A 15,822-nucleotide genomic window follows, 5' to 3' on the forward strand; every position below is an offset into this window, starting at 1 on the left:
CCAGTTTACTTGCAAACATGTGTTGTACTGAATCCATATACGCAATTCAGTTGTACACAAGAGATGTAGGAGACATATAAAACATGTAATATGAGATATTCAAAGTAGTTAAGCAAGGGGAGTTCTACGCCAAATGTGCCGTTTTGACACACTCCATATTACATGATTTTATGTTATTTTTGTCGTTCCGTTATTTCTCTGCTGTGTTGGGGAATGGGCGGTTATCGTACCGTTAATTTATCTGCGTATTGTGAAAATTATTTTTTGTCGTTACGTTAATGATGACGTTAAATGTATCTTTGTCTCTCGGGGGGGGGGGGGGGGGTCTCTCTCTCTCTATATATATATGAGACAGGAGTGTACTTTGGGGCACCTGTAGAGACAGGTCCGTACTTACCCATTTGTCGTTACGTAACGATTAACATGGTGTCTTATGGCAGAAGGTGTGTCTTTGGTGTGGGGGAGCTCGGAGGAGACAGAAGCGTACTTTGGGACTCCAGTGGGGACAGGTCCATACCCTTGGTGTGAACCCCGGGTTATGCGCGTGTGCAGTGTTCCCCAAAAACTTAAATTCAGGTGAGTAAAAGAAAAAAATACTGTCCTAATATTTTTATTTCTTAGCACATTAATAACACTATAAATTAATATTAGACGTTTTTGTAATACATTAGTACAATGTAAGTAATTAATACAATGGTCTGTTGTACGATTTCGGAACCCGTGAGAACAACAATTTACGCATTTTTTTCGATATGCGGTTAATCGTCCGTCGTATGACTTAATTTTGGGAACCTGAGTCGAGACTAAAGTGCCCGTAAGGCAATGTATCAAAGCTGCTTGAGAGAAGTTGTCGTTTATCGTCATAAAGATTTAAAGCAATTTTATTTTCTGTTCGACACTATAAACTTCATGATTGTAGGTACGAATAGAGCGTTGAGCTACCGCTGCGATTTTATAAGTTTTTAAACAGTCTCTGTAATCGTTAAACGTTAATTTGTTACGTATAACAGTACGTTTCACTCTTTTCGCTTTTTTTGGTAATCTTTCCATCTTGAATCTTAAAACTACATTTTCGATCCAAGTCCTACAAAATGAGAAATGACCTCTCCATTTACCTCATCCTTCGTTAGTCCTAAGACTTTTTTATTTACCAGATGGATATTGTATCGATCATTAGCGGGATAATCGGAGGTATCAAATTTCGTTAGATCTCTCTTTACGACTTCTTCGTAAACGTCGTTGCAACAGAGTTCGTAAATAAAGCTGTCAGTGTCTACGTACATGAGCTTGCACCGATCAACTCCCATTTTCGGTAGCATACACTCATAGTGAAAATCGTACATGTATATTTTAGACAGGTCTAAAATCGTCATGCCTACGTATAGCGGTTTATTGAAACAGATTTTAGACCTTTTCAGTTCGATAATAATAAGGTTTTCATCCAGAATTAATCTGCCATGAAAGCTAGGACTGGAAATTAAATTTTTTACACCATAACGCCCTTCCCAAGATTTAACAATTTTAACTACTCGATGCTTCCGAATGTTTTCCATCGTTTTCCCAAACACAGCGTTATTAAACAGTTTGAATAAATTTTTTTCAAAAGGTGATTGAGCTTGCGTTCGAAACCCGTTATTCAATTCAATATAAGATTTTAGCCATGGTGATTGGTTAAATTTTAAAATTTTGTGAATTTTTGTTAGTACTAATCCATGCTTTAACATTTGCTTCAAATTCCTGCAATGAACATTATAATTTTTTTTATGAAACAGAGTAGTCAGTAATTTAGGCAATTTCGATTGTGGTGGTTTAAGATGTTCAAGTGCAAAAGGGAAGTCCTTATGCGTATCATGCAACCTTTTCGGGTACTATAAATTTATCTGCAAAATGTACCCTAGGGGGAAGTCATCAGAACTAGTTAATACATCAAAATTGGTGTCTTCCATCCATTCAAACCCCCGTAAGGTAAAGAGTCACACATTGCCTTCCCGTACAAGTTGTTTACATCTAGGTAAAGAAGGTACTTAGATGGTTTTAAAGGATCATAATCAAACATGTACTTATTATTTCCTTTGGAATATCTACTGTTACACACAGAAACACCACCACAAATATCTTTTTTCAATAAACATTATTTGATCAATATCGTGTAGTACTTCTAACTTGCATTTAATATACAGCATACAGTCCCAAATATATCTAGGCAAGGTAAAATACTAAGAAGGATCGAGATTATGTGTTGAAATACAATTTAATTTGAAACGTTCAAAAACATCGGTTAAAAGTAGAATATTAGTTTTCAAATACAAATCTGAATATTCCCCTAAAGTTTGAATATTAAAAGAATCCCATACCTTCAATGCATGTCTATATTTGCCATCGTCAATATGCGAATCTTTTAGTTTATTATAGAAATGTTCTTTGGACAGTAAAGTTTTTTCATCAAGTTTATCAATACTACCAATGTAATCGTAACAAAATACACCTTTACACGTTAAGAGTTTAAATTTTTCTTCCGCCGCATCTAAAAATTGACTTTTTAAAAATTTAAAATTTTCCGGTTGCATTGATTTTACAAGTTCATCAAGAGAAGCCCCCAAAAATCTATATGAATCAATATAGCGAAAGTTAATGTTATTTTCTGTTACATGATGGATGAATGAGATATATTTTTCTTTGTTAATAGGCAGCACACTTAAATAATCTTTTTTACATATAAATTTGATTAAAAAACGAGAATCATACCCATAAAGGTTCTGGAAAACTATCGGAATCACAAATTGCTTACGAAAATTGAAATTGCACACTGAATCAGCGAATCTTCTGAAAATTCCTGCGAAACGACTGTGATCTCGGACAATTTCATCTTTAGTGGAAAAGGGTTTTTCACAAATGTAACAATTTTTAGCCATTGTTAAATCGATTTGGACGTTCACAGGAGTGATTTTCTTCGTTTCGTCATAAATAATTTTCGATAATTCAATCATTTCATTAACAAACCATTCTATACAGTTAGCACCTTGAAACATTTTGAACTTTGATAAAGAATCATTGTATGCACATTTGACGAAATATCGTGCACTAAAAGGAAGGTGCCTTTGATATCTACCCAAATTATCATTCAAATAAGAAATATTTTCCGATTGGCTTTCGAAATCAGCATAAATATCAAACGGAGCTGTTTCTTTAAAAGCATGATTTTTAAACTCTATAAGGTCATAGTTGAGAAACGAAATTTGACAGTCATTCAACTTAGTGCACAATACTTCATGTGTTAATAATTTATCTTGACCGGAAAAATAATTTAAACATCTATCACAAATAAATTTACGTTGGCTATGTTTGTTTAACTGACTGGATATTAATCGTGATAAATCTTTAATCCAACAATAGTGATAGATAATATTGGTATATTCTTCATCTTTTGCACCTATATTTGTGGGAATGGGGTCATAGTCATTTAATTTAGGATAATATTTGTTCTGAATTAAAAGTAAATTAATATGTTTGTTTAATTTTTAGGGTGTTAACCTGACAGGTACCACTGTATAGAATGTTTTTTTCTTTCCTGGTACCGTTAACATTTCTAAGCCGTAAACATTTACCGATATATTGTTTAATTTTTAAAATTTCTATATTTTGTTTAAAGGCACAGGTATTTCTAAATTGATGATATTTAGAACAGTGCTGTAATATGAATATGAAGTGATTGTTGTGCTTTTTATAGTTTACAGGATAAATAGCGCTAACAATTAACCAATAGAAACAGGCTCGATCTTTATTTTGAACATTAATGCAAACCTTTATCTTTGAAATTTCATCAGGTAATTTAATAAAAGTTGAACCATTACCCATTGCAAATTTATTAATATTAATTTCTAAATAATCGATTTTTTGTAAAACAAAGTCTGATTACGTTCTTGAAATTCTGACAGTTGGTTTAATACTTGATCATGGATATTTTCGCGAAACCAGCTACGTAAATTCGTTCCCACATCAACAATTGCATATTTTGTGTTAAAATATAAAATGTCAATTATTTCCTTATCCTCAGATTTTTTTATAAATTCCCCACAAAATGTGGAGCCCACCTTAATGACTGGATTTTGCTGTAATAACATTTTTATCTTCTTTTCAAATAAAAGCAAATAATCATTTAAGAATTGATTTAAATCCTTATGCGTCAAATTGATAATAACATTCATTGTTATATTTTTATTGAAACATGAAATCACGTTTTCCCACGAAATCCTACTTTGTGCATTCCTTGTTTCTTGATTCAATAGTCTACCTCTTCCTATATTTTCAAGTTTTAGTAATTTTTTAATTACATTTAGTTGTTGGACATTTGTCTGTAATTTGCGGTGCATACGATATGGTAAATCACCTTTATCGATTAAATTACTACAAAGGATAATCAATTTTTGCATTCGGTTCAACCAAACGGTAAAGTCTTTCTTACAAAATTTATCAATAACATGTCTAATTTTTTTAAAACATGTAATAACATCTAAAGATTTTTTCAACAAGTTAACCGGATCCATGATACATTACAAATTAGAAACTCACCTTTTCTACTGTTGCTGATGATTCTTCAAGCCAAACAGATTTCGAATAAAATCAGCGGATTCGGTTTTCCTATGTCATTTGTTCCCCTAAAGACAAGGGTGTATTTGCCTTCAACAAAGTGATTCGATTGTGACTCAAACGTCTCGGTTACTCTTCGGGGGAGGAATACCACTTTGGTTTTCAAGTGTAAAAAAATTTGAAACTGCAGCTTTGTAGATTAAATGTTTTTCATTAATTCTTCATTAAATCTTGTAGTTTAACGAGTCGTTTGCTAAACTTCTCTACAAGATATGCTTGGTTTAGTTTGCCCAAATCAATATCTACTAAAAAGTATCCTAAAGTTTAATAAAAGGCTTCAGTCATTTACGATAAAATTAAAAAATTTCCATTGACTTTATATGTTTACGTCAAGACACTAAGGTGCACTAAGTTCTGCAACAGTCTCCTTTACTAAATTTCCATATGGAGTTATTTATACCTATTTGCGACTACCCGCCTAGAATATTTTCTTTTCCTTTTAATTGGAAATGTAAAACGTAAAGTATAGGTGTGTTATGTCAAGAATCATGCATCTTGGCTTGGAAGATTTAAATTACAAAACAATGAAATATTGCTTTCTGTTAATTAACGAGTTCAACTCACAGTTTTTAATTATCATTAAAAAGATAAAGATCAACTTAGATTGGATTGAACCAGAACCAGAAACATTTATTGATTTATTTTTCTTTTAATACAGGTAATACGAGTATAATACATTTCCCTGCTAATCGGAAATTAAACGTAACAATCTAAAGTCTGCAAACAATGTGGACACATCTTTTGCAATGACGATGGACCATCTATATGAACGTGAACTTTGGGTCGGTTGTGGTGAACGAAACATGGTAGTCTTATTTGCAGCTCATAATTGCTAGTATATTCATGGGGAAGCTTACCCCAAATATTTAGAAGATCTATGCAGCCTACTCCTTTCAAGAGATACTTGAGCGGGAGACATTTTAATTTCTCACTTTTCGATTGTTTAATATCTTTGTTTCCAATAAAAAAGTCAACTAAATTTTGCATTGTGCCTAGCTTAACAGAAAATTCACTATTACGGAGGTACTTGGAAAATTGTTGATATTTAAAGAAAATATGGGAGCACATAGGAAGGGGCGAAGAAAAACGATACTTAGCAAAAAGCTTTGCAAACTAATTACATATAAGTCTTTATTTAAATCCTGCACAACTTTATCATGATAATAACATAGGTATTCCTTGAGAGCGCTACTTAGTAGCATATTTCCCATGCATAATTTATCGCAAACTAAGTTATATAATTCTAATAGTCCTTTTCTACTAACATTGTTTGCAATGCACCAAGAGTTAAGTACATTTATTATATTGTAATAATAGACACAAAATTGCAGATCATTCGATATGTCCAACCGTGGGCGAATAAGGTGAAAATCAATGTGAACAATTTGATGTGCATAATTTTCCGTCAAATAAAAACGTACAGAATGTTTTAATATTTTCAATACTTTTCCGAAATCACCATCATCATTAGTAAACTCCATCATTTGAGTCACTTCAGTAAAATCGCCGCATGGAAAGGTTATTACGTCACCCGAAACCATTGGGTCATTGAAAAAATCACACATTTTTTCGTTCAGCTCATTTAAATATGTGATCCATTCAAATTCATCGAATGTTATTTTATCAATTTTTATTGATTCAGGTAACGTAATAACTGAACTGAATGTTCGCGCTGAACTTAAACCACATTCAATTCAATATGCATCCGTATAATATGCCGTATTTAGTAGATGGAAAGTTTCTTTTCTAGCACTGTTTTCAAACTTTTGCAGACGTTCCTCAAGTTGATGATCGTAACAAATCGGGGATGAAGCAGAATAAGAAGGAGTTGCACAGTGGTAATCGTCATGACTTTCCTGACAAATCATTTTGTCACTATGACATTATGTTACCACTTTAATAAGAACTTAGGCACACACTCCTTCTATGTTCTTTTCTTTAACCGTTGAACATTTCTGAAATTATTTCAGTTTATACCATTATATGTTATAAAACACCTATTACTTGTTCCAACTTGTCTGTTGACAAGGTGAGTTAATATAAAGTTATTGACTATGTATGCATTCAATTTTCTTCTTACTATGATAATGCTATGGAAAAAAGTATCTTTTAACGAAAAAAACAATAAAGTCTTCAAACTGATTACATGGAGTTTTGCTTATAGAGAGGCTAGAAAAAGTAATTATCTAACTGCGCATATTAGTAGGCTCCATTTTTGAAGAAGAATTCAGGTGTGTAAAGAAAAAATCACTCAAATATTATCGAATGTACATAGAACGAAAATTTCATGTTACAACTATCGGGGATTAATTAAAAGAAAATCTTATTTAATAAAAAGTGTGTTTATTACAGAATATCCTTTTTCAAAATCCAAGAATTGTTTGATTTACTGAAACCGAGCCATTTAACATAAACTTTATCTCCTTTTTGTTTTAAAATTTTTCCAACCAAGTAAACATCAGGATATTTAACTTTCTGAAATTCCTCTTCATAGAATCCTCCTTGAACATCTTCATTATTATAATCTTTCAATAAGTACTTGGTGGGATTAGTCAACTGAACCTTTTGTATTTAGAATATTTCGTTCGACCAATTCGGAATGTAACCTTTATCGAAAGCTTCTCTGTGTTTGGAAATTCTCACATAATCGTTCACTTTTAGTTTTGGCTTTTTGGGATCCACCATTTTTAAATGAGAATAGGAATTTGATAAAATTTCCTCGGCACTTTTATTATCGACACTGTTAGGCTTATAACTGGTAGTTCCGTGAACGGTGTCATATTTTTGTACGATTTTTTCTAAAATATCAAGCCATTTATAATTTCCTTGAATCGTAAATTGTCGCCAAATAATATTCTTCAACGTACGATTTGCTCTTTCAACGATGCTTGCTTTTAAGTTAGAAAATGTACTGTAATGATTAATTTCATATTTTTTCATAAGTTCACTGAAATCCCTGTTATAGAATTCGGTACCAAGGTCTGTATGCAAGTTTTTCGGGGGATTTTTAGTTGTTCTTAAAATTGCTTCAAATGCCAAAGTAACAACTTTATTTTTTTGGTTTTTAAAGGCATTACCCGAACATATTTTGACGTACTTATTTAGCAAAGAAATCAACAGATTCAGACCCATGTTCAATGGAAGTACCATTGTTATAAAATTCTGAATGAAATGTTTCCATTTCGGAATGGGTTTCGGTTTAGGCACCAGTGCCATCAAATTGTTCATGGTTTGGGGGTACAGATATGTAACGAGGTTTCGGTACTTTTTGTTAAACGATGCTTCAATCATCGCTTGAAAACTTATGTGAATCTCAATATCCTCATCGGCCAGTAGGCGATACACGTTATCCAAAACACTTTCGTTTTTCTGAATATTCACATTAACTAAAGACACATTGAAGTACCTCGACAATGAGTTGATATAATCATAGTTGTAATCGGTATAGGGAGAACCGCCTCGGAAGGTCCTAACGGAATTAATTACTTTCAACGGGTATCCTCTCATGTCGTGTAGTTTTCGAGAAAAATCCACGTATTTCTCGTCTCTTCCTTTAAAAAAATTGAATAAAGAGAGTTCGTTTGTAAACGGGTCAAACCTAGAACCTCGTAAAGTACCATTGTAATACAATATTACGAAATGTAAAATTCTACTTTTCCAAACTTCTCTGGAGATATTAAGTAGCACTTCCCTTTTTGTTACTGGAGAGCAAATGAAAAATTTGTATTTACTTCTGTTCTTGAAATACGGGGATTTCACTCGACTTTGAAGAGCCGTCAGGATGTCAGCAGGATCTTGAACGTTCACTAAATTAATTGCAGCTTCAGTATCTGGAAAATAATCTCCATTGATATTTTCGGATATAAATTTTGTGCATTTTATAGCCTTTATGTAGTAATTCATTAAATCTAGACACAGCGAATCTTGTGGAGGAACTATTACGTTGCACACGAAATACGAAAGCCTCAAAGATGTGTAGAACTGCGTATATAATTTCATTTGCTCTATCAAAAGAGATGCTGTGTTATTTAAAATGAGATTCGCCAGTGAGAACTTTAAGAACATGACGAACGGCAGAAGTAATTTAATGAGTAACATATTAGCCGATGGTCTATTTTCTTGTGGTTAAATGCCAGAGTTTTAAAAGCATTAGGTAGGATATAGTAAAAAGAATATATGCTATGATTAGAGGTTGCAGTTACAGCTACGTGGTTTGCCTGTAGTTATTAGGGGCCTTTGATAGATGTCCCTTATTTTTAATAAACAGGTCTGGCACATCCATTATCACTTACATCATGTACATGATTATTTTTTTATTCTACAAATTATTATGTTGCAGAGGAAGATTTGTTTAATCCCAAGATTATTTAACGTATATTAAACAAGGAAGTGTACGGGGTGATTTACTAGACTAAATCAAATACTTTTTGATTATTGTTATCGGTCGTACTGAAATCTTTAAATTAACAATGTTACGAAAACAACGTGTTTTTTCCAAAACCGTCAGGATCTATTGTCCGTCATTCACAAATCTGCCAAAATGACACTTGTGTTTTTTCGACGGATCACTTTGTACATTTTTCCATAAATGAAGATTGTTTTTTTTTAATTTGGAAATAAAAAATAGTTCAACATTTATTTAGTGAACTCAGGTAACATTCATCAACACATTGGAATCTAAAGAATAAGTAATAATACCAAACCTAACGTCTAAAAAACAAATAGTAATATAATAATTAAACTTAACATCTAAAGAATAAGAAGTTATCTGCAAATTAACTGCGAAAATATGATAATAAAATATTTCTAACGATATAAATGACTGATTTGCTGCAATATCGACACGAACTATAACATGAGAATTGTTTATTTTTTGGAGTAGAAGATGATGCTCATTATCCTCAGTAGATGTTAAGTTTTCTTTTTCTTAACGTTGCATTCTTTAAACAAACACCTTGAAAAGTTACTTTCGACAAAATGCAATACGTTGATACACATAAAAATTTTTAATAACTCCTCTTTAATTTTTTCTTTAATTATGTCACTGTTGCAGCAAATTAGCAAAATATAGTTGTTTTATGCTTATGAACGTTCGGGGTAAATAAATTTAACTTCGCACAATCCGAAGTAATCTGTGTTGGACTGTAGAAATGTTTGACGAAGACCTCCTTGATTTTTTAAAACCCCATTTGTTCTAGTCGCTACTAACCCCTTTAAAAATACCTGGTAAGTAATGGTGTTTGGAATATAACAAAACGGCATGAAAATGACGAAAGTACGGAAAAAACAAACTGAAATAGTATAATAATATCGAATTTGAATTAGAAAAATTCAACTTCACTTTAGCATATTTATAATGGTTAATGTGGGAAAATAATTTGGGCAAGCCCGGTTAAGAGTTTTTTTTCTTCTTCTGTTTGTTTCCCTTCTTGTTGTTCTTATTACCCTTTTTATTATTTTTGTTTACATTTGCAGTTGTTCTCGCGTTCTTGTCCTCTTTTTGCAATTTCTCTTCGCACCTTGATGTTAGATATTCAAAATTCGATTTAATGTGTTTTATTGAAAATTTTACACCAGATTAAAATATTATTTGTACATATATGAGCGATAAAAATCCATAAAGCGCAAAAAAAGTTGTAGTATTTGTGGTATTTTGCTGTATGTTCACTTTTGTGAGAACAAAAATTTCGATACTCATTTTTTCTTCCAACCTATTAATCGAAACCCAAATTTTTAATTACCGATAATGATCATTTATGAGAGAGTTTCAATATATTTAAAAATATTTTTTGGATTATGATAGATATCTAACTATGAAATAATACGAGTTTACTAGGTGTACGTAGACTTATGTGACTGACTGTATATTTTACATATAATTTAATAATAGAATATAAGTGTCAAAGAAAACAAGTTACGGTAAATAATTTTTTGGATGAAGTTAAACGAAAAGAACTATTCAGTGGTTCTCGTTCATCACTTCGTATTTTACTAAATAAAATCGGTTTCAAATGTTTAAAAGACAACACAAGAGAACTTATGGAACTTCCAAACGTAGCAATGGTAAAGCGAGTCGAATTTTTACAATCTTACATGCGTGAGAAAAAAAGCTTACGGCAATTCGGTTTTTAGACGACACATGGATTGTGTCAGAATGAAACAATTATTCATTCCTGGCAAAACTACAATGCAAAAAGTGTCAATAAAGTAGATGGTAAAAAACATGTTTCACTCACAATAAATTAAATTATATTTAACAACTAAAATCATTTTTTTCATTCAGACATATCATTCTTCATGCTGGAATTGAAAATGAGTTTCTGAAAGGTGCAGAAACCATATTTTCGTCCAGAAACGCAACTCGTCGATTATCATGCTGAAATGAATAAGGACGATTTTCTCAAACGCTTTGAAGATCGTTTAATGAAAAATTTAACCGAACCATCAGTTATTATCAGTAACAATGCTCCATAACACAGTATGTTAAAAAAAATACCAAAAAATGAAACATGGAATAAATCCAAGTTTTAAAACTGGCTGTGTTCACAAATTTCGGGTATTCAACAAATATGTTTAAAAGTGAACTTTTAGACGTTGTTGTTAGGTAGACATAAAATTTAAAAACAGAATTATTGGTTTCTTAAACATTTATTTTGTAGGAATGAACCTCCAAAAAATACGTCATTGACGACGATCTAGCGGAAAATATGGGGTATTGTGAAAAATGACTATAATTGACATGTTGGTCATGGTAATATGGAAATCTATTGTCTCAATGAAGCACTTCCAATAATAACTCCTGAAATCTAAAAGAAAACAGCCGTACTTACTGATAAAATTATTATTAATCAGAGGTACGAACGGGAGCATATTCTGGATCGAGACGAACTCTTACCCCTAATTATCAATGTTAATGAAGGTAGCGACAGCAGTGAAATTGATTTTCTGTCAGATTGTTAGATAGAAATTAAATTAAAAATATGTTATTGCTTTTTTTTAACGTGTTTCACCTATTCTAAGCAAAAAGTATTAAAGTCATGTCCAGGTAACTTCACATTACTTATTGCATAATATTCGCATCCATATCTATTCCTATCAAAATTCAGTTTAATCCGAGATGTTCCAAAACTATGTCAGGTTTGACAACACTGCGCGTTATTTGTGTGATTACGTCAATTTTTTTTGATAATAAATGGGTTGTATTTAATGTTGAGTTTTCGCTTGTTTTCATTTGGCATAGAATAGATTGACGTATAGGTTTATTGTTCCACAGATGCCGACATCCCTTAAATACCGGAAGGTAATGAAGAAATCGATTATTTCAGGGTAATGCAATTAGCCCTCGGAATAATAGATCCCCGACTGCACAATAAAATAGAGGGAATGCAAAACTTCTACAGTTCTCACTTGATTTCCGCGCGAAATAACTTCTTGTTTACACGCGGTTGCATCAGATTTTACATGCAACCCTTGCACCCAATGTAGCTCGGATTTGAAATTTAGTTTCGTCCCTATAAATCCTAATGATCATTACGCTAGTTCATAAATTAACTAATTTAATTTGGGAGCCTCTGACTGCTCAACGGCCAATGGGTACGAAAACTGATTAAACTCTATAAATTCGTTTCAGAACTGTTTTGCCCGTCGATTTCTGCAACCCAGCCGAACGGTTTCGAATAAACTTTTCAAATGAACGCCTGAGAATGATATTTTCATGTTCAATACTGTACGTAAGGATGAATTGTTTGGGCTGCTGGTTTAAGCAATAATTGATGACGATTTATTGGCCATTTTGTGCACAATTAGCGGGGGAGTAGGGCGCACAAGAGGCTAGATCGGGGAGGATTTCCCCCTCCCCTATAATCCACTCTCCATCCACACATCGATTTTTGGTATATTTACGCAATATTCACGATGAGCAGTAGGGTTACCCCTGCGTGTGTCTCCCTCCCCGCGTGGGAAATCATCCATCCGTGGTATATTTACGATCAACAGCAGAGGTTACCCCTGTTCGGGCCTCCCTCCCTCCACAATTAATTTTCTTCGATTTATAAATCTTTGTATACGTGCAAATGATGGACACTTTGAACAGTTTTTATATTTTTATTTCTTTGTATTCATGTTTATGTAATTAAGTTTTCTTTTAAAACTACTGCGAATGATTAAAAGTCTTATCGAGAGTACCTTTTTTGTAGTAAATAAGTTGTTTAATCTAATACTTACACCTAAATTACTTAAATATTTATCTCGTAAACGGCTCCTCCTAACAACATCAACAAGGTATACCTTTTTTACTTAGAAAAGATGATCAAATACACTACTGCATTTGAAAATCATTTATACCAGGAGGCAAAAAAGTTTCAATCAATTAAATACATGCTGTGGGTCGTAAATGGCGCCCTCTACCAGATAAGTGCAATTTGTCAGCAGATAGGAATTCGACGTTTCCCTTACGCTAACTTTCACGTTTTTATGTTGTACAGTATGGAAAATATGATAAAAAAATGATTTTTAATTTTCAACTTTGACGCTCTCTAGCACTGTTATTATCAACTTTTGGACTAGAGTAAACATGGCGAAATCGTCTTGGTTTAATTTGAAGCATCTGTGGTAGAGCGTTGTAAACACCTTTTACAGACACCCTGTATATTGCTTCTGACATAAACATAACCAATGTGGCCATGTTATTTCTTCATAGATGACGTGCGAGACTTTTATTTGACGTTTACTATAAATACTTTTTTCCGCAACTGTACATACAACTGCGCGCGTCTTTAGTGTTGTCGTTTCCTGAAGTATTTTGTTGAGGTTAAGGACGTTGAAACGAGACGACAGACCGCCAGCGACACTTAAAATAGGTTAGTCCGTTTTAAACCAATCATAAAAACCAATAAATAGTTTTTATTTTAGATAAAATGGATATGAAAAAACTTATCAAGGATTTTCGCTACTTTCAACGTGAACGAAAGAAGGCCAAGTTATTGAAGATCAAAATGTCGAGATATACGGTTAAATACCAAAAGGGCGCTCAGCCAGTGTTACAAGACGTGATGGTCGAAATATATCAAAGGGCTGTAATGTTGTTCAGCAACTCTAATGGCAAAAGATTAGATTTTCTTAGAGACATAGATATCACAACATTTAATGATACAATGAATGCAGCTGTAGTTCTACATATCGATGAAGGGGCAGAGAGTGTAAGTCTAGAATTTATAAATGAGGAAACAAAAAGGGCCTTCGTTGCTCAGCTTATTACATTTTTACAACTGAGGTGAGAAAATACATATACATATGTATGTATTCTTATGTTTTGTTCATTCTGTAGCAATAATTCAAGTGCTGAGGAGGGTAGCGATTCAGGACGATCAACCTTATCCTAATGAGCAGCTACATTCTCTGGTTGACAGCGAGTTTGGTGGTCCTCCACATCAAGATGTACAGTGAGTCTCATTTAAAATTGTGCAGTCCATTGGTATAAGAATTCTAATGGATTAAAACAATAAATTCCAAAATACCTTTAACTTTTTTATTACTAGATTGAATATTTTACGAAGCAAAATTATAGAAATTCAAAAATTGAACATTTTATCAATTTGTTGTTAAAAAATAGTCCCACTGAAAATCAAAATATTTATTAAAAACTAGCCATTTTTATCATTTAATGTTTTTGCATTAATATTTCGTTGGGTAACCTTTATTGTTTTCACCACCTTTTAGCTTATTAGGCATCAACCTAATTCATTTCTCTGTAAAGCTTCCATCAATTTTAGTCCACTCTTCTTCTAGAGCCTTCCTCGAGTCATTTCTATTAGAAATATTGACGTTTGCGAACTCGCCGATTCAGTTCATCCCATACATTTTCTATGAGTTTAAGTCGGGAGACTGTGGAGGTGTTTTTAATGACGTGTGAGCAATTATATGTATAACAACCACTCTTTAACAATATACCATAGGCGCTGTGCTTCGGGTCGTTATCTCGATAAAAGTGAAATGTTTCTGGTATTTCCAATCTTTCAGCACTTAGTTTCAAATTTAGCTTTAAAATGTTCAAGTACCCGAATTTATCCATATTTCCCTCTATAAAATGGACGTTGCCAACATCTGAAGCACTCACACAACCCCACACCATTAGTGATCCGCCCCTACGTTTAACTGTCGAACGAAGATTTTCCTTTTTCAACTCTTCGTTCGTTTCTCCATACCATAACTTTACCATCCGATCCAAATACATTAAATTTGCTTTCGTCGGTAAAGATAACGTGTTTTCAAAACTCATAGTCTTTATGCATATACTTTCTAGCGAATTTCAAACGTAGCTTCCGATTTTTCTCACTAACTTCTTTCTAGGCTAGGTTTCTTTCTTGCTATTCGGCCATTATAGCTATTTCAGTTTCCGCACTTATCACTTTGTTTAAATTAATTTCAATGTCAGTTACAAGTTTAGGGGCACTAATTTTTGGATTATATTTGACTTGTCTCAATATCCAACATTAATTTTGCTCTGTTAACTTCTTTTTATGGCTGACTCGAACCGTATTGGACATGCGGTTAATCTTTTTGTACCGTTCTATTATTGACTGAATAGTAATATTGTTCTTGTTAAGTATGTCGCCAATTTTTTTTATACTTTTTCCTGGATTATAATGAAAAATTACAAGCTTTCTTTCTTCGATGGTCGTTTGTTTTTTTCTACTCATTATTTAGAATTTCTTAACACATTTTGAACAAAATTATCAACGATTGGCACTTAATAAACTAATTTAATTAAATCTGTAAGTGCAACAAAAATATCCATAATTTAATCACCGAACAGGCCAACCGCACGATTTTGACTAAGAGCTAACAATAGCGAGTCGTAACATGTTTTTTTTATGCCTAAGGTAACTTGATATTTACGGATTTAGTTGGTATTTTTAAAAATATAATAAAAGAGTTATTAATTAAAGGTTTATAATTTTAATAAAAATGCATATAATTTAAATGAGTGCACGATTTTGAATCTGACCCACTGTATATGAACATTATGAAGAACAAGATTCACAGATATGTTTTTGTGATAATAACGCAAAATTACTTTATTTTTTTATCCTTTAGTTTTATACTTAAGTTTTTTGGATACATTTTTTAGAATAAGTGAGAAATATATTTTGTTTTTGTTCTAATTTTATAGTTTAA

The 15,822-nt window shown here is 32.5% G+C and overlaps 1 protein-coding gene across 1 annotated transcript; it reads left to right on the forward strand.

Moving 5' to 3' along the window:
• Nucleotides 1-17: 17 nt before the first annotated feature.
• On the forward strand, nt 18-15,822 carry LOC136418608 (uncharacterized). The gene is made up of 4 exons (XM_066404711.1): nt 18-65; nt 441-576; nt 13,558-13,918; nt 13,973-15,822. Exons 1-4 carry the CDS (start codon nt 18-20, stop codon nt 14,025-14,027), a joined length of 600 nt encoding a protein of 199 aa, XP_066260808.1. The 3' UTR covers nt 14,028-15,822.

This window comes from Euwallacea similis, chromosome 36 (assembly GCF_039881205.1).
Source record: "Euwallacea similis isolate ESF13 chromosome 36, ESF131.1, whole genome shotgun sequence".
NCBI classification, from domain to species: Eukaryota; Metazoa; Arthropoda; class Insecta; order Coleoptera; family Curculionidae; genus Euwallacea; species Euwallacea similis.

Coding starts and splice junctions, on each gene's coding strand:
- LOC136418608 (XM_066404711.1), top strand. CDS start 18: ATGTGTTGTACTGAATCCATATACGCAATTCAGTTGTACACAAGAGAT. Junction 577..13,557: donor CCCCAAAAACTTAAATTCAG/GTGAGTAAAAGA, acceptor TTTTTATTTTAG/ATAAAATGGATATGAAAAAA. Junction 13,919..13,972: donor ATTACATTTTTACAACTGAG/GTGAGAAAATAC, acceptor TTCATTCTGTAG/CAATAATTCAAGTGCTGAGG.